This window comes from Notolepis coatsorum (assembly GCF_963971535.1).
Source record: "Notolepis coatsorum genome assembly, chromosome: 15".
Lineage (NCBI taxonomy): Eukaryota > Metazoa > Chordata > Actinopteri > Aulopiformes > Paralepididae > Notolepis > Notolepis coatsorum.
This window is the reverse complement of record NC_140179.1, coordinates 43491770-43511699: the sequence shown is the minus strand read 5'-3', so window position 1 is coordinate 43511699 and position 19930 is coordinate 43491770. Positions and strand designations below refer to the sequence as shown.

The 19930-nt window shown below is 44.7% G+C and overlaps 1 protein-coding gene across 1 annotated transcript in view; it reads left to right on the top strand.

Annotated features, from left to right (window-relative positions):
• Positions 1–19930, top strand: part of grm8a (glutamate receptor, metabotropic 8a) — a 484022-nt gene that overhangs the window by 389613 nt on the left and 74479 nt on the right. The window contains exons 7-8 of the mRNA XM_084330820.1: positions 8740–8886; positions 16642–17063. Of these exons, the coding sequence (XP_084186946.1) occupies positions 8740–8886; positions 16642–17063 (569 nt within the window). The remainder of the gene's footprint in view (positions 1–8739; positions 8887–16641; positions 17064–19930) is intronic.

Sequence of the window (19930 nt, the reverse complement as noted above, 5' to 3'; positions counted from 1 at the left end):
ATAACGTGAGGGATATTTCTGAGGATATATATGTTATTTTCGCTGAAAAAAGAAGAATACACGAGACGACTGCATTTGCGTGTGAATGCATTGGTGCCAATGGCCATTTTGGATAAACATACCGATACATACCAGTAGAAAAACATGTGTAAAACACATTTTCTGTGGTATTGTTATCAACTTTGGACCTGTAGCCTACTAGATAAGACTTCAGGCTATGGACCCATTGTGTTTTCCAGCTCATACCTCTCAGCTGGAAAAGATTTTCAGGCATCTATTTGCAAAATAATTCAGTCAAATTCATAAAAAATACGTTTTCAAACCTCTGTAACTCTATTACAGTAGCACTCACACTGTTTCCTTTCAAAAGAGGCCAGACTTGTGCATTTTCAGAATGCAATGGACATGCGTTTTATGCAAAATTTAAGTTTTAAGTTTAAGCGGTAATTTAAGCGGTAAGTTGTATCGTGACTCATATGAGCCTAGTTTGACAGTTTGATCTGAACTTTGTTTGATCGTTCACACCCAGTTCCAGGGCACGGTGTTGGTGGTTGCCAGTATGCATCACCCAAGTGTTTTTTTTTTTTTTTTTTTTTATACTTCAAAGACATGCTTAGGGGACCTCAAAGGCCTCTATTAACTTGTTGAAAATGATTACAATATGGGACCTTTAAGTAAACCCACTTCCTTAATTGATTGGATTGATTAATTGACATGGACACACACCCACCACCACACAGCTTGGCCTCAGTGGAATCTTCACCACACACACACACCCACAGACATGCACGCATGCACGCGCACACACTCTTAGCTGTCCATTGTTTTCGATAATGACGCTTGCTCCAGGGATGGGGGGGGGTTCAGCGCCGCTGCCGCTGGTGCCACTTCTCGTGGGCGTTGAGTCCAATCCTTGAGCCGCACACCCGTCCGCAGATGGTGCAAGCGAAGCCAGCTACCTGGGGGATGCCAGCCACCCGCTGGTGCACCTCTCAGATCTTCGGTCTTTGTTGGTTTGGTGTATTTGGGAAACTGCAGTGGCACAAGTGACTTGCCAGGCTGATCTGTCGAGTGCCAGAGTTTCAAGCTGCGTGATGTTGATGTTTGCACACTTTAGGAGGTCCCTGGTATAGTCCTTAAAGCGTCTCTTTTGGCCTCCAGCAGCCCCCTTTGCTCCTCTCAGTTGGCCATAGAGGACTTGGCGGGGCAGGGCACTGGCCTCATGACATCTCTTTCATGGGCTACAAACTTAACACCACTCCCAGAACTGTCACTATCCTCTCTCGAATATCATGCAGTATCTGTCTCTAATCCTTTCAATCTCACCATTGTTACACTCTATCGCCCTCCAGGTCAGCTCGATCACTTCACAAATGAGCTGGACATGCTTCTAAGCTCCTTACCGGAAGATGGTACCCCTCTCCTTCTATTGGGCGACTTCAACCTGCCTGACTCATCTCAGTCGGTCCCAGTGGTCTCCCTCCTACAATCGTTTGACCTGACTCCCACTGCCATGCCTCCCACCCACAAAGCAGGCAACTCCTTGGATCTCATATTTTCCTGCAACTCCAGCATCATTAACACCACGGTAACTCCCCTACATGTATCTGACCATTCCTTCATATCCTTCTCACAAACTCAAACCGTCTCACTCAGACGCAACCTGCCCTCCCTATCCCCCTCCACCCTCTCTTCGGACATACTATCATCTCTACCTTTGAGTGACACCTTCTCTGCTCTCCCCACAGAGATGGCGACCTCCACCCTCCTCTCAGCCCTTGCAACCTCCTTCGACAAGCTATGTCCCCTCGTTGAGAAACATGCCCGCCGTTCCCCACCCAGTCCATGGCTGACGGATGCAGTGAGAGAACAAAGACAGGTCCTGAGAGTGGCTGAGAGGAAGTATAGAAAGTCATGCCTCACTGCTGACATCGAAGCATCAATCAATCAATCAATCAAATTTATTTGTATAGCACGTTTAAACATGACGCTTGTCAACCAAAGTGCTTCACATAGCTAAGCTAAGTACAAAGAAAAGTATAAAATAAACAGAAAAATCAAATAAAATCAACGGATAGACAAAGGAAAAACAGAACAACACGTCAACAAGTACGGCAAGAGTCAAAGTGAGTCAGGGAAGGCCAGGCGATATAGGTAGGTTTTGAGTTTTGATTTAAAAGACTCGATGGAGGGGGCAGATTTAATGGACATGACTTGACTTGATGCTGTTCCAGAGGTCAGGGGCTGCGACCGCAAAAGCACGTGCCCCCCTAGACTTGAAGTTAGACCTACGAGCCTTATCAGCCGATCTGAGGGCCCTGGCGTTGGTATAGGGAGTGAGGAGGTCTGCTAGGTAAGCAGGGGCTTTACCATTTAGGGCTTTATAAACCAATAAGAGGACCTTGAAGTCTATTCTAAAGCGCACCGAGAGCCAGTGGAGGGAGGCAAGTACAGGGGTGATGTGAGCTCTCTTCCGGGTACCTGTGAGCAGTCTAGCGGCAGCGTTTTGGGGGAGTTGTAGACGGGCTATGGTGGATTTATTTAGCCCCAGGTACAGGTAGTTACAGTAGTCTAAGCGTGAGGATATGAAGGCGTGAATTACTCTCTCAAGGTCCTCTTGTTAACATTCTCCAAAACCATTACTAATACCAAAGCTTCTTTCTTTCACCATAGGATTGAGGCCTCTGCCAATAATCTTTGCAAACTGCATGCTACCATGTCCTCCCTCCTCACCCCCCCCACCCCCTCCTCCCTCATCTTTCTCTGCCGAAGACTTTGCGATCTTCTTTGAGAAAAAAGTGGAGAACATCCGCAGCTCCTTCTCCCAACCCCCACCCATTCCAAATACTGAATCGAGAACCTCATCCTTCACACTGTCATCCTTCTCTCCCATTACAGAAGCCGAGACCCTGACACTGGTAACGTCGAACCGTCCGACAACATGCCAGCTGGACCAGCTACCCTCCCCACTCCTCCAGACCATAGCACCGGACATCCTCCCATTCTTAACTGCAACCATCAACTCCTCACTCAACTCGGGGGTGGTCCCAACCTCCCTAAAACAAGCCAGAGTCACGCCTCTCATGAAAAAAACCAACCCTGAACCCCACCGTCATAGGCAACTATTGTCCTGTCTCTCTTCTCTCCTTCCTTTCTAAAACACTTGAACGTGCTGTATCCAACCAACTTACTGCTTATCTCTTACAGAATGACCTCCGACCTAGACCCTAATCAGTCTGGCTTCCGGACTGGCCACTGCACAGAAACGGCCCTCATTGCGGTCACAGAGGCACTTCACTTAGCAAAAGCGAAGGGCCTCTCATCTGTCCTGATTCTCCTAGATCTATCTGCAGCCTTCGACACAGTCAACCATCAGATCCTCCTCATGGCCCTCGCAGGAATGGGAGTGGTTGGCTCTGCGCTGACATGGCGGACATCATACCTCAATGACCGATCCTACCAAGTGTCATGGAGAGGGACCCTGTCGGCCACCCGCCCCTTGCAGACGGGTGTCCCCCAGGGCTCGGTCCTAGACCCCTTCTCTTCTCCCTCTACACTAAATCACTGGGTAACATTATCACGTCTCATGGCTTCTCGTATCATTGTTATGCCGATGATACTCAACTCTTCCTCTCTTGTCTGTCCGACATCTCCGCCTGGATGACGACCAACCACCTCAAACTGAACCTAAGCAAAACAGAATGCTCCACCTGCCGGCCAAATCCTCCCCCCTGACCAACCTTTCCATCACAGTCGAGAATGAAGCTGTGACCGCGTCCCCGACTGCCAAGAACCTTGGTGTTGTCCTCGACGACCAGTTGAACTTCTCTGCTAACATCACAGCGACAACCAGAACCTGCAGATTCATCCTGAGCAACGTCAGAAGGATCCGCCCCTTCCTGACAAAAGAAGCCACCCAACTCCTCATCCAATCAACAGTCATCTCCCGCCTCGACTACTGCAACGCACTGCTCGTTGGCCTCCCGGCCACTGCCACCAAGCCTCTTCAACTCATTCAGAACGCAGCGGCCCGCCTGATCTCAAACCTACCGAAGTCGGCCCATGTCACCCCACTTCTTAGGGACCTGCACTGGCTCCCCATTGCTGCACGAATCCGCTTCAAGGCCCTCTGCCTAGCATACCGTGCGGCAAAGGGAACCGCTCCCGCCTACCTCCGGTCAATGGTCTCTAACTACACACCCTCAAGACCCCTACGCTCTGCATCTTCTGGCCGCCTCAGACCTACTCCTATCCGAGCTTCAGGAGGGTCATCAAGGAGAAGCCGTCTATTCTCAGTCCTTGCCCCACAATGGTGGAATGAACTTCCCACCACAGTTAGGACAGCCGAAACCCGTCCAATCTTTCGCCGTCGACTAAAGACGCACTTCTTCAACCATTATCTGAAATAAAAAAATTATAAAAATTGTATTAAAAAAATACCTAACCCTAACTAACCTTACTGTCATGCACTTGTCCTAATAAACGAACCTACACTGTAACACGCAACACTTTGATGAACATTGTTACTGAGCTGATAGAGTTGTACCCTTCCTGATGACTTGTCATACAGAACTTGTAAGTTCCTTTGGATAAAAGCATCAGCTAAATGACTAAATGTAAATGTATGGTGTGCCCTATCCATCAAAGATGTGTTTTGGCCACAGCTGCGGCCATATACAGATCCAGCATTGGAAATTAAGATCCCTTCTACCGCCATTCCAACGGCCTCTACCGCCCCGTTAACGCCCTCATCAAATGATTTTATTAGGGTGGGTGCGGCTTCTGTTTTGTGCCGCCAGGAGGCGCAAAGTCAAGTTGGAATTATATCCATCCAGCGCACCGCTGTGTGTGTGTGTGTGTGTGCGACACACACCACAGACATGGACATATTATTTTGCAATGTAGGCCTAATGCTTTTCTGTTGATTATTTGTCTGTCATTGGTACAGTAATGGTGTGGTATTTTCCATTAACGCACGTTATTTTTTTTATCCACTTTTTCTCCCATTTTCAATTTTTTCTCCCATCCCAATTTTCGTATCGTCCAATTCAACCCTCCCCTGTCTTTGAACGCTGTTTCTTGCCTCCCACAAGCCGGCTGCAATGTGGACTAAGTCATACATAGCACGAGTCCCATCCGATACTCGAGGTAACAGCAGTCGCATCTTTTCACCTGCGCGGCTCGATCTTTCAGCGTCGGGGGTCTGGGCTTTGGAGGGGCCCCACCCCCGTCGCTTCCTGATTCTACTGCGCAGGCGCACCAACCGACCTGTAGGAGTCGCTGTCCACAACGCCCGATCCCCACCCATCAGTTTCCCTCCCCCTAATACTGCCAATGTGTATTAGTGCGGACGACCAGCTAAACTGAAAGCAATGTGGAGCGCTGGGCTCGAACAGGGAGGCGTACCTGACAGAGTAGTTTCACACCTCTACTGCTTTTGTCACATGTGCACACACACACGTGCGTGCAAGCATGCATACACACACACACACACTCAATCAATCATAACATTTATGGCAAAGGGACATACATGACATACAGGTATATAGTACATGGTTCTGTATGAGCCTCCTGAGATTGTGCTTCATACTGTTACATACAATTTATTTTCTTTTTGCAGGCGTGATGGTTTCACCCCAAACTACAACTCAAGGGTCTGTGGGTGGCATTTGAATGAGTTGGTGTTATGTTTGGTGTCTGTGTGGGGGACTTGATCTCGACACACACACACACACACACACACACACACACACACACGCACGCACGCACGCACGCACGCACGCACGCACGCACGCACGCACGCACGCACGCACGCACACACACACACACACACACACACACACACACACACACACACACACACACACACACACACACACACTCACACACACACACACACACACACACACACACACACACACACACACACACACACACACACACACACACACACACACACACACACACACACACACACACACACACACACACACACACACACACACACACACACAAGAATGGCCTGTGTGGTAACACTAGCACAGCCGACAAGGGGTCAAATGACCCCTAGGCATTTTCAATAAATTCATCCTCGTCACTCGGTCGAGCTCCAGCTCTGTCACTCAATGACTTTTCCTAAAAGTACCTGTTTTATCTGGCACGGTTTCTGAAATTTCAAAATGACTTCAGGAAAATGTAATTCGAACGTTATTCGGCATATGGGCCGTTGGAACAGACGGAAGTCACAGCACTTTGCGAGCATCTAGCGCAGGGGTGGCCATATGTGTGGCTCTTTGCCTGTCAATGTGTGGCTCTTCCATCAAAAAAAAGAAAGAAAGAAAATTATAATATATATATAGGCCTACCTATATATATAAAGCTAAAAGAAGAATACCTATATATGTGTGTGTGTTTTTTTTTTATGTCACTCAAACCTACATTTCATTGTGGTAAACCTCATATTTTTATATTCAGAGGTAATTATATAGTTTACACTGTTTATTTTTCTCATATTTCTCATATAAGCTGCGGGTCATCTGACCCGTTCCTGGTGGGAATTAGTAGCAGTTTCTCCATGGCTGTGCTAGTGTTAATCTCTCTAATCAGCCCTGAGGACTGGCTTTCTGCAGCTACACAGGACATGGAGAGCATCAAGTGGCTCTCAGTCAAACGGCTCACAGTAACACAACCTTCAGATGCTGTGTCTCTCTGGTGACTATTGGATACTTTACGTGCTGACTGCCAGAGATGATTGGACTTTGTCCCAGAGCCCAGAGTGCAACAATAAAATGTGCAATTACAGTGTCAACAGAAACAAAGCAGAAATGAAAAGTGATTATTTAAAAACACACAACCATAATAAACCATTTGTAATCTGAGGGGAAGTGGGGTCAATATGAAGTTAAGATACACAGAAGCATGGCTGAGTATATTAAACACACGGTGACATAACCTGCCACTGGCTGAGACGGTCTGGCAAATAGACTGGAACACAGCGCCTGATCTGATATCATTGGTAGATAGTATACTGTAGTTATACATTTTATAGTAATAATAATAATAATAATAATAATAATAATAATAATAATAATAATAATAATAATAATAATAATAATAATAATAATAATAATAATAATAATAATAATAATAATAATAATAATAATAATAATAATAATAATAATAATAATAATAATAATAATAATAATAATAATAATAATAATAATAATAATAATAAGATGTATTTCCATGGCACATTGCATGCAATAATTGCAGCTCAACCTATTGCGTGATTCCATTCTCGAGTTACAAGACGAAACATCCGGCGAGCGTCATTTGACAAGCCGTTCGGATGAGTGACCACGTCCAGTTGTGAACGGTCCTGAACTGACCAGTCACCGCTGATGGCAAAAATGATTGACCACCGTTGTAGCCAAGGAGCGTCTGCTCCGAAAGCAATCCCAGATGGGCGCTGACAGTGGGGGAAGGAACAGAATATCATTACACCTGTAGATTAGCCATTTCTTCACACCCAAGCCTGATGTGGAATAATGAAATGCCTGTATATTTCATTACAGCTATACTGTAGTATACTGTAGTTATAGTAGATAGTATACTGTAGTTATTTATTTTATATAGTATATTGGAGTTATATATGGTAGATGGTATACTGTAGTTATATGGTAGATGGTATAGTGGAGTTATATATGGTAGATAGTATACTGTAGTTATAATTATATGGTAGATAGTATACTGTAGTTATATATAGTAAATAGTATAGTGGAGTTATATATAGTAGATAGTATACTGTAGTTATATAGGGTAGATAGTATAGTGTAGTTATATATAGTAGATACAGTAGTATATTGTAGTTATGGTAGATAGTATACTGTAGTTATATTTAGTAGATATAGTATATTGTAGTTATGGTAGATAGTATACTTCCCCCCAAAACAACGTTTGAATTATTACAACAGAGATGATTTCCAGTTTATACAGCGTCAAACATACAAGCAAAAAAAAACTCTGTGATGTTTTAAATATTGTGAATGGTTTGGGGCAGAGGTCTGGCCTTGTTTGATCCAGTAGGGGAAACCAGGCTAATATTCTGCCCAGTTTATACCAGTATTATTCTTTAGACATGAAAACGCTTAGTGTTTTCTACAGCAGACAATTAAAATCCAGATGAAAGTAGGCTAGTCTGTCAGACCGTAGCACAGTATGATGTGGGAGACTCGTTACTGAGTTTGCTGGGGACCTCAGATTTAAAATATTGTTTGTCACAAGTCAAAACTCCTCTCCCTTCTCTCCTCTCCTCTCCTCTCTTCTCTTCTTACCTCTTATCTCATCCCTTTTCTCATCTCTTATCCTCCCTCTTCTATCTTCTCTTATCTTCTCTTCTCTTCTCTTCTCTTCTCTTCTCTTCTCTTCTCTTCTCTTCTCTTCTCTTCTCTTCTCTTCTCTTCTCTTCTCTTCTCTTCTCTTCTCTTCTCTTCTCTTCTCTTCCCATCCTCTCCTCTCCTCTCCTCTCCTCTCCTCTCCTTGTCTCCTCTCCTCTCCTCTCCTCTCCTCTCCTCATCTTGTCTCCTCTCCTCTCCTCTCCTCTCCTCTCCTCTCCTCTCCTCTCCTCTCCTCTCATCTCCTCTCCTCTCCTCTCCTCTCCTCTCCTCTCCTCTCCTCTCCTCTCCTCTCCTCTCCTCTCCTCTCCTCTCCTCTCCTCTCCTCTCCTCTCCTCTCCTGCAGGTCAAAGCCATGCGTTGGAGGACAGGTGACCCGTCCCTGCCGTTGTCAGTGTGCAGTATTCCATGTCGTGGAGGAGAGAGGAAGAAGGTTGTGAAGGGAGTTCCATGCTGCTGGCACTGTGAGCGATGTGAAGGATACCACTATCAGGTAGACCAACCTCCTCATACTACCCCATACCTACTACCTCAAACCTACTTCATACTACCTCAAACCTCATACTACCTCATACTTACCTCACACCTACCCCCTGCTACCGCAAACATACCTCATACTACCTCAAACCTCATACTACCTCAAACCTACCCCCTGCTACCTCAAACATACCTCATACTACCTCAAACCTTCCTTGTGAGACCTCACACCTTCCTCATGATACCTCAAACCATCCTTGTGAGACCTCAAACCTTCCTCATGCTACCCCATTTTGGCCAGGTCTTGCTCGATCTCAAGTGACTACCTGGTAAAATAAAGGTGAAAAAAATACCTCAAACCTACTGAATGCTACCTCAAACCAAACTCATGCTACCTCAAACCTACCTCATGCTTACTCAAACCAAACTCATGCTACCTCAAACTCAAACATACCTCATACTACCTCAAACCTAACTCAAACTTACCTCAAGCCTACCCCTTGCAACCACAAACATACCTTATACTACCTCAAACATACCTCATGCTACCTCAAATTTGAGTGTTTCTGACAATTACAGGGATATGTAACCTTTTTGTGATTGATCATGTAGGGTAGCAACATATCTGTGTGACTGATCATTTAGGGTAGCAACATATCTGTGTGACTGATCATGTAGGGTAGCAACATATCTGTGTGACTGATCATTTAGGGTAGCAACATATCTGTGTGACTGATCATGTAGGGTAGCAACATATCTGTGTGAATGATCACATAGGGTAGCAACATATCTGTGTGAATGATCACGTAGGGTAGCAACATATCTCTGTGAATGATCACGTAGGGTAGCAACATATCTGTGTGAATGATCACGTAGGGTAGCAACATATCTGTGTGAATGATCACGTAGGGTAGCAACATATCTGTGTGAATGATCACGTAGGGTAGCAACATATCTGTGTGAATGATCACATAGGGTAGCAACATATCTGTGTGAATGATCACGTAGGGTAGCAACATATCTGTGTGAATGATCATGTAAGGTAGCAACATATGTGTTAATGATCAATGAAAGGTAGCAACATATGTGTTAATGATCACGTAGGTGTAGCAACATATGTGTTAATGATCATGTAAGGTAGCAACACCTCAAGGGGCTTTCAAAGCAGACGAGCAGGCAGCCACTTTTTTCCTGAAGCATTAGACACTTGCTGTAAAGGCTATTTACAGGCAAACGCATAGCTGGCTTGGATTGATGACATCTTGTAAAGTAAACAATTTCTTGTTGTGCTGTTGTAGGAGAGCAGGTGTTTCAAGATATTTGAGGTTGTAATTCTTGTGGAAGTGAAAGTAGGAGAAGATAGGGCTCCTCTTACACAGCGCTGCTGATTTACTCTGAAACTTTAATTCTACCCAGTAGGATCGAGAATTCTTCCAGCCTCCTTGAAATACACGTGAAGAAGACGCATCAGTGCTGTTTCATCCATCATTTTTGGAAATTAGCTTACCGTCTTCTCCAGAGAGAGACAAGAAGACCAGTTTCCTCTCTGTGCGTTCAGTAGAAAGCTATCTGGCTGCATGTTAGCCTAGCTTAGCAGAATGAATAGAAGCGGACATGACCGGTTAGCCTAGGCATTGTCCAACTAACACCTCTCCCGAAGGCTAACCAGTCATGTCCGTTTCCATTCATTGTGCTAAGCTAGGCTAACATGCAGCCAGACAGCTTTCTACTGAACGCACAGAGAGGAAACTGGTATCTTATTGTCTCTCTCTGGAGAAGACTGTAAGCTAATTTCCAAAAATGTTGGCGTGTTCCTTTAAGAGTGTGAGAGTTGCCACTTTTCACATTGGACTTTCTTACAATGAGCACCCAAGACTTGAGTGCAGTTTGGATAGATTGCAGATCAACAATGATGTTCTTGCCATCTTTGGACAAAAAATCTATGTCAAGTCATCTTTATTTTTATAGCACATTTACAAATGACTAAAGCCAAAACAAAGTGCTTCACAGGTAGGCTACATGATAAAAACACATACACTGCAGTAATAAGTAAAAATAGACAAAAACTACAGAAAAAAGGTATTGTACAATTAAGAAAAACAAGAACAAGGTGCAATATAAAAGAGACAAGAAAGTCCAGAGTAACAGCAAACGTTGTGTGCAAGTGGCAGGCTAACTCTGGTCAAAGGTAATGTATGTAATATGTAATCTTGTGTTGTTTCCTGATGGGGTAGTGAAATTGAGGTAGTAATTCACATTCACATTACACTACATGTTACTGGGAAAAAGTAACACTGTTACTGTACAGCGTTACTAGCCCAGTTACTGTCCAGCGTTACTAGTCCAACACTGCTAATGGAGATGTCACTCCCATTTTTCGCACACAAATTATTAAAAACATCACCTTCATTAATTATACATTTTTGGGGCAGATGATGACAAGAGAGCACCCCCCACCATTCTTCCTTGTTAGATATGAATAAATCATCCAGGAAGCGAGTGAACGGAGCAGCTGTTGTCAAGTGTTGCTTCTCCAAGCCAAGGAGAAATTAAAGGAATCTCCAGCAGCTTTGACAACGGGCTGTGTTCATCTGCTCATGATGAACATACATTTTGCAAATAGATATGTTTTCTGGAAAAATTATAATTTGTTGACACTCATGTCCTTTGTATAACACTACTGTTTAAGGAAGACATTATTATTATTATTCTATATTATATGCACTGCATTTATCTAACACTTTTGTCCAAATGTGCTTTACAACATAATATGCCTCACATTCACCCATTCACTCACACATTCACACACTGACAGCAGAGGTGACCATGCAAGGTGCCAACTTGTCTGCGTGAATACTTTCCCTAAGGTGGTTGTCCTTCCATGTTCGGTTTGCGCGATCTGATTGGCCACTGACCTACGCTATTACGCCCCCCTCGTAAGTAGAGAGTTGGCGCTGCACTCAACCGATTCATTCAACAGGAAGCGATTTGCAAGTACAATGAATACACCATCACGCCAGAGTGGATAAAGAAATGCTCCAGAAATGAATATGCGTAGGGAAAGGCTTAACGAGTCAGCGCGAGAGCGCACACACAAAAGCACACACGCATGATATCTGATTTATTAATGCCAAATAATGGACGACGACCGCAATTGGCACTTGAAAAGTGTAAATGATGGATTAGTCAGTAACAATTCATGACAGCTTGTGTAGCTCAACTGTTTAGTGCCCTGCCTGTGGACCATATGGTCCCTGGTTTGAATCTCTTGCTTACTTTTTTTTTTGTAACGTTAAATAATCTATCCACTCTGGTGTCCCAAAAAGGACAATAATACCACCTTATGCATACTGCACCTTATGTGAATACTGTGATACTGTATATTTCAGTTGGTTAGATAGTCAATTCTATTGACTTATTTGTTTACACTGCTTGTGTTGTTTTCACTGCCTGTGTACCCCCCCCCCCCCCATGCTGCTATGATGCCTGAATTACCCCAAGGGGATCAATAAAGGAATATCTTATCTTATCAACCAGAGTGGATAAATTAATTAACGTTACAGAAAAAAAAGAAGTATCCAAGAGACTCGAACCGAGGACAATATGGTCAACAGGCAGGGGACTAACAAGTTGAGCTATACAAGCTGTCATGAAATGTTACTGACTAATCCATCATTTACACTTTTCAAGTGCCAATTGCGGTCGTCGTCCATTATTTGGCATTAATAAATCAGATATCATGCGTGTGTGCTTTTGTGGGTGCACTCTCACGCTGACTCGTTAAGCCTTTCCCTACGCATATTCATTTCTGGAGCATTTCTTTATCCACTCTGACGTGATGGTGTATTGCAGTGGTTCCCAAAGTCGGGGTCGCGACCCAAAGGTGGTCCGCGAGCAGCCACGGGAGGGCCGCGAGATGATTTTAGAAGCAGGCCAGGACAGTGTTTCTAGTTGTATTCTAAAATTCTATTCTATTGTATTCTAAAATGTGACTATATGGTTTTATATTAACTTAATAAATAAACAAAAACTAAAAATCTACTTATTTCAATGAACATTTCAAACTAAATAACAGATTATGCACATAAAACGCTGAAAACAACCGAAGCAACAATAGTATTTTAATGAGTTATTTATTATTATCATTATTATTTTGCAACAAGTTAGCCCTCTCATAAATAGCACATATAAATGAATAACTAACTTGAACTAACTTAATACGATTGAAGTGATATTTGGCTTAAAAAATCGGTCGCCTGGCAAAAAAAAAAAAAAAAAAAGCCTGACGATGTGCATTGGGCCGCGGCTCTCTGACGCCTTATTTTCTGGGTCCCGGCCTGAAAAGTTTGGGAACCCCTGGTGTATTGTACTCGCAAATCGCTTCCTGTTGAATGAATCGGTTGAGTGCAGCGCCGACTCTCTACCTACGAGGGGGGCATAATAGCGTAGGTCAGTGGCCAATCAGATCGCGCAAACCGAACGCGGAAGGACAACCACCTTAGGGAAAGTATTCACGCAACCTGTCTTGCTCAAGGACACTTAATCAGGCTGGAATTTAACTGGGAACCTTCAGATTATCAGACGACTGCTCTACCTCCTGAGCCACTGTCACCCCAAGTTATTAAATAAAATGCAACACAATACAATACAATACAATACAATACAATGCAATACAATACACTACAGTACAGTACAGTGTAATGCAATACAATGCAATACAATACAATACAATACAATACAGTACAGTACGATACTGATTTGATTTGATGTTTTTTATTTTCGTGTCTTACATACAGGTGTATGCCCAGCCCATATAGGCTTACAAGACACATAAACAATAAGTACATAATAATATACTTGACAAATTACTTGACAAATTACATATAGACCAAGATGGCCACAAGAAAAAGAAAATACAATAAAACGTAATATAACACAAGCTGTACGCAATGTATGTAAACCAAGAAACAAGAGGAATTCGATACAATACGATATGATGATATAATATGATATGATATGATATGATACGATACAACATATGGTTGTCAGTGTGGAAGTTCTCATTCTGCATCTAATGTGTTCAGAAACAGGGCAATTGATGGCAATGTTCCTCTTAAATCTATTACATACAGTATGCATTGATTGGGTTTGCCCACAGTGGAGCACCCCAGGGGCCGTTTTGGTGTTCAGTGCCTTGCTCAAGGGCACTGTGGCAGAGATGGTAGTCACCAATGTTCCCCCTAAGGTGCGCCCATGCGCGCGGGCGCACATGGCAAAACGCTCCCGCGCACATCTGAAATATGTTGCGCACAGAAACGTTTGTGTAAAATATGCATGTAGTTAAATTGACTGGCGCGTTGCACCGAATACTACGGTAACGTGTTGCGTGTGACATTACCAAGAGAAGCCTCGCTTTCAGTGCTTTGTGGGCGGCGCTACTGCGCGCTCACACAGACACACACAACAGAGCAGGAAGCACAGATCCGACCAGCATCGCTGGCTCCTCACAATACAAACGCGAAAATGTACATTACAGATGAACTGCAGAGAAAATTCCCAATTTATCGTCCCGGGCGAGACTAATTGGAAGCGGAGTGCAACGAGTGCAAAGCTTGACCATATGTTTCTGTGTCTAATAAAGGTGCTGGCGATCTCAAAGCCCACATGGACACAGAAAAACATTACAAACAAAGCAGTGCGAGGCGAGAGTTTGATGGCAAAGTTGACCGAATTGATTGAAGAATGCAGCTATAGCCTACAGAGAGAGAAAGAAAATAATTGAAAACTATTTTGATGCCTCAAAATGATGTTTTGGTTTGATAAGATGCTTATGATACAATCATTCTAAGGATTATGTGTGTAATAAATTAGTTTAGTACACTAATTGCAACAAATCTGAAACTGCATAGTGCACTTTTAAATTAGTATCTTTGTGAGATTACTGTTTTATAATATACATTACATTGAAAGGATACAAAGTTATATTTTTGTATGCTGGATTTTCTAATACAGAAGAGGTATTATTTAGAACATTACTTCATATTTTTCTTGTTATTTATTTTGTCCAGTAAGACTTGAAAATATATATTATTTTGTCATAGGTTGATTTAGTTAATTTCTTGAGATTTGTCAGATTACTTTAGGCATAATACAGCATGTTGAGTAACTTTGGTTATAGAGAGATATTATTTTGTATTATAAAATTATATAAACAATAATGTTATATCAATACAGAGGAGGCATACTTTAAATATATTATAATGATAAGGCATCTTTGAGTAAACTTTGAGTATCATTAAGTCTTTAAATATTGAGGCTGAATGCAGTGTTCTCTTTAAAAAAAAATCACAATATGGTCACCCTTGAAGTCGCATTATAATTCACTTAATAAAATAATGACGAGTCAGCCTCCTAAAAAGACAAAAGTTAGTGACACGACTCACACCAAAATAAGGACTTTGCTCTGTATCGTCAATCAGTGGTCAAATAAATATTTGATTAAGGAATATAATATGCCTTTTTGTATTATTTCTCTGTGTATCAGCAAAATGTATATATTTTTATGTTAGACATTGAGGGAAATTAAGATTCTCAGATTTTTTACAAACCACCACTTATCAACTAACCGGTTAATCTGCAGGTGATGTATGTTGCTCAGTAGTTGCTGATGTCTGCTCAGGAGGTTTGAGTGTTTGCTCAGACCGAAAAAGAATTAGAGGGAACATTGGTAGTCACTGTAGTCTAAATGTAATACCAGCCACCCTGCAGTCACCAGCTCACATACACCCTTGAATACACCCTCCTGTCAGTATCAAACCAGTGGCCTTTTGGTCTTTATCTCTAGGCCAATGATTCTCAACGTAGGGTCTGGGGAACCCCAGGGGTCCTTTAGGGGGTTCCAGAGGGTCCCAGGTAAAATGCAGAATTGTTTATGTTTACTAATATTTTATTCATGTTAGTACAATGAGATACTATATTGTGATCATAGGTTTCACTCTCTCCTCTGTAATGTCCTCAACTACAGTATAGACAGTTATGGAATTCAGAGCTAAATCATATCTAACAACAAAAACCTTATCAAATGGTGGTCCGTGGCCTGTTACGTGTCAATCAGGGGCTCGTTGAGACCCAGTGTTCTAGGTCATCCTGCCTCCCCAGGATATTCTAAACAATCCCTCTTGGGGGATGAAACACTGCTGAGTATAATTATACTTCTTGCTGATTCAGTGCCTCACATGTACTTTCTATTCTTCTTCTTCTTCTTCTTCTTCTTCTTCTTCTTCTTCTTCTTCTTCTTCTTCTTCTTCTTCTTCTTCTTCTTCTTCTTCTTCTTCTTCTTCTTCTTCTTCTTCTTCTTCTTCTTCTTCTTCTTCTTCTTCTTCTTCTTCTTCTTCTTCTTCTTCTTCTTCTTCTTCTTCTTCTTCTTCTTCTTCTTCTTCTTCTTCTTCTTCTTCTTCTTCTTCTTCTTCTTCTTCTTCCTCTTCTTCTTCTTCTACTACTTATTTTTCTTATTCTACTTATTTTACTACATCTTCTTCTACTTCTTCTTCTATTACTTATTTAACTACTTCTTCTACTTCTACTTATTTTACTGCTTCTTCCACTTCTACCACTTTTACTACTTATTCTACTACTTCTACTACTTATTCTACTTATTCTTCTCCTCCTCCTCCTCATTTGTCCTATTCTTCTCCTCCTCCTATTATTTTCCTCCTCCTCCTCCTCCTCCTCCTCCTCCTCCTCCTCCTCCTCCTCCTCCTCCTCCTCCCAGGCCTCTGAGTTCACTTGTGACCTCTGCCCATACGAGATGCGACCGGACTCCAACCGCACGGGCTGCGTGTCTATCCCCATCATCAAGCTGGAGTGGCACTCCCCCTGGGCCGTCATCCCGGTCTTCATCTCCATGCTGGGGATCATCGCCACCTCCTTCGTCATCGTCACGTTCGTCCGCTACAACGACACGCCCATCGTGCGCGCCTCGGGGAGGGAGATGAGCTACGTGCTGCTGACGGGGATCTTCCTGTGCTACGCCATCACCTTCCTGATGATCGCGGCACCGGACGTGGGCGTGTGCTCCTTCAGGAGGATATTCCTGGGACTGGGGATGTGCTTCAGCTACGCTGCGCTGCTCACCAAGACAAACCGGATACACCGCATCTTTGAGCAGGGGAAGACGTCTGTGACTGCGCCAAGGTCGGTGTCCAATTCTTCATTTGCCTTGTCTGCGTTAGCTAAGTTCAGCCTGCCAGCGGGTAATCTCGGTATAGCATGGTATGGTATGGTTGGGTTTGTGTCTTCACTGCATTTCTTGTAAACTCTTCGGTTGCTAGGCAACCTTTCAAAATGCACACATCCAACTGTGGTACACAAGCTAAACCCTGATGATACACCAGTCCCAGCCACCAACTGGCCAAGTTGTGAAAGGTGTCTATCTCAGATAGGTTTGGCCAGGTTCTAAAGACAATGGAAATGCTCATTTCCAGACAGGCCACAGCACGGCTAAACCCTGGCTAGTGGAGACAAGGCCACAGCACGGCTAAACCATGGTTAGTGGAGACAAGGCCACAGCACGGCTAAACCCTGGCTAGTGGAGACAAGACAAGTGTGTGTGTTTCTCTTCATGCAAAACCTGGAGGTTTCAGCATCTAGCCTTCTTCAGGGAGCTACAGCCAACTCTGCTGTGAAACATAAAGAAAGAACAGACAAACAGACAAACCGGTGTAGCATCATCATCATCATCATCATCATCATCATCATCATCATCATCATCATCATCATCATCATCATCATCATCATCATCATCATCATCATCATCATCATCATCATCATCATCATCATCATCATCATCATCATCATCGTCATCATCACCATTAGCCAGTCCTGTTGGTGTACAATTAGCCCTCCCTTTAAGATAATCTACTGGGGTCAACAGGCAGTATAAAGTATTATTTACAGATATTACTGCACCCGAATGTGATTAATACTGTGGTGGAACCGGACTCATCGATTAAGTACGTAGACAGGTCTTCATGATCAATATAGGTTTAATGGTGAAACACATGGTATGGGTACGTAATCAATGTAAGGGTGCTCTCATCCTGGCCATTAGGAGAACACTGAGGGAGAGAAAACGACAGGTTATGTATATAACCTAGTTATATGAGTACTGGCTAAGCATCCCGCTCTTAAGCCATACCGAGATATACCTCATCTCATGTACCTAGTGTACTCCATCAACGAATAAAACCAAATACACCCAGCACCTGCCAGGCCCCGCCCCTACTGCCGTACTATATAGTACTGGGCGTGGCCACCACTCACTCTTCCTCGGAAAAAATCGTTTCCAAAGAAAAGTTTCCCCAAGGGAACTCGGGGGAGGGGAGAGGGGAGTCCCGTCACCCCATCCTTCCTACTGAAGAGGGGGCGCAGTCAACTCCACCCGAGTGCGAGCAAGAGGGAACTAGAACCTCTTGAACACACAGCACAGGCGGAACCACGTGTGACACAACACATTGTGGCCCACACCCACACACCCCTGCTACCCCACCAAGGACGGGAAGCAGGAGAGGCCACAGACCTCAGAACCGCCTGGGAGACAGAACCCCCGGTCATGTCCATGAGGTAAAACCTTACGAAGGGACCCGGGGAGGACCATGAAGCTGCAGCACAGATGTCCTCCACCGAGGCCCCACCCAGCAGAGCGGCTGAGGCCGCCACCCCACGAGTGTAGTGCGCTCTGACGCCCCCAGGCGGAGCCAACCCGGCCAACGTGAAGCAAGGGCAATGCCCTCGCACAACCAATGGGACAGGCGCTGTTTCGACAGTGCCTTACCAGCACGAGAGCCACCGTAACAGACAACTGAACGGTAGCCCTGAGGCCCTGAGTACGGCTGAGGTAAACCCCCAAGCCCGGACCGGACATGACAGGTGAAGGCCCGCCTCCAACTCACTAGCGTGAGGAGGCGGATGAAACGCCTGAACCATAATATCCCTGGAGCGGAAGCACTCCGGATATTTTTAGGCACAAAGGCTGGATTAGGCCGCAGAGTGGCACCGCTATCGGAACGAAAGACAGGCACTCTGGCCGTACCGAGAGAGCACAAAGCACACCCACACGTTTAGCGGAGGTGATGGCCAGCAAGAACACAGTCTTGAACGACAGCCGTTCCAACAGCGCTTGCTCAAGAGGCTCAAACGGGGCCAAGGACAACCGACCGAGGACCAATTGAAGATCCCAGCTCGGAGCCAAAGAGCGTATCACCGGCTTAAGGCGTCAACGCCAAGCAGGAAACGCTTCACAAGAGGGTGGCCTTACACCACTCTTGGAAAATACGCCACCTACCCGCGTAACCCGCGATAGTGGAGGGAGCATGCGCGTTCCGGATGGTACCAACCACAGAAGGATCCATCCTCTCCAGACTCACCCTCTCACCAGCCAACCCACCAGCAGCTGGCCCAGCACAGGGAACTAACACAGAGACCCGTACGCTTGAGAGAGGGCCCGCAATGACCAAGGAACAGGCCATGACGGGATACCAAGAGCTGGATCAGGACCGGGAACCACACAGCTGCGCCCCCGGTCCGGCGCAATCAGGATCAAGGACCTGCGCTCCTCAACGTACCCGCCACAACAACTGACCTAACAGATGTATGGGGGAAAGAATCCCAGGTGGCACGGCATCGGTCCCAGACCTGCCTGACTATGTCCGGACGTAATCCCCACCCGTCAGGGTGAGGACCGCCCCGCGACATTACACCTGTACCCACATTCACCCTGCCGGGAATGTGGAGAGCCCTCAGGCCGCGCAGATGGAGAACGCCCATAGCCAGCCGCCCACCGCCCGGTGCAGACGGGGGGAGCGTACTCCTCCCTGTCTGTCGATATACGACACTGACGTCGTATTGTCCGTCCTGACTTGCCTCTCACCGGGTCTATTTCCATACTGGAAAAGAACCACCTCTGTAACCTCCTCCTGGGGTGAAGAGGAGGCCAAGAGGGACCACGGAATGAGCAGATGCCCTCATACCGAGCAGGCGTATCACGGACAGCGCAGTAACCG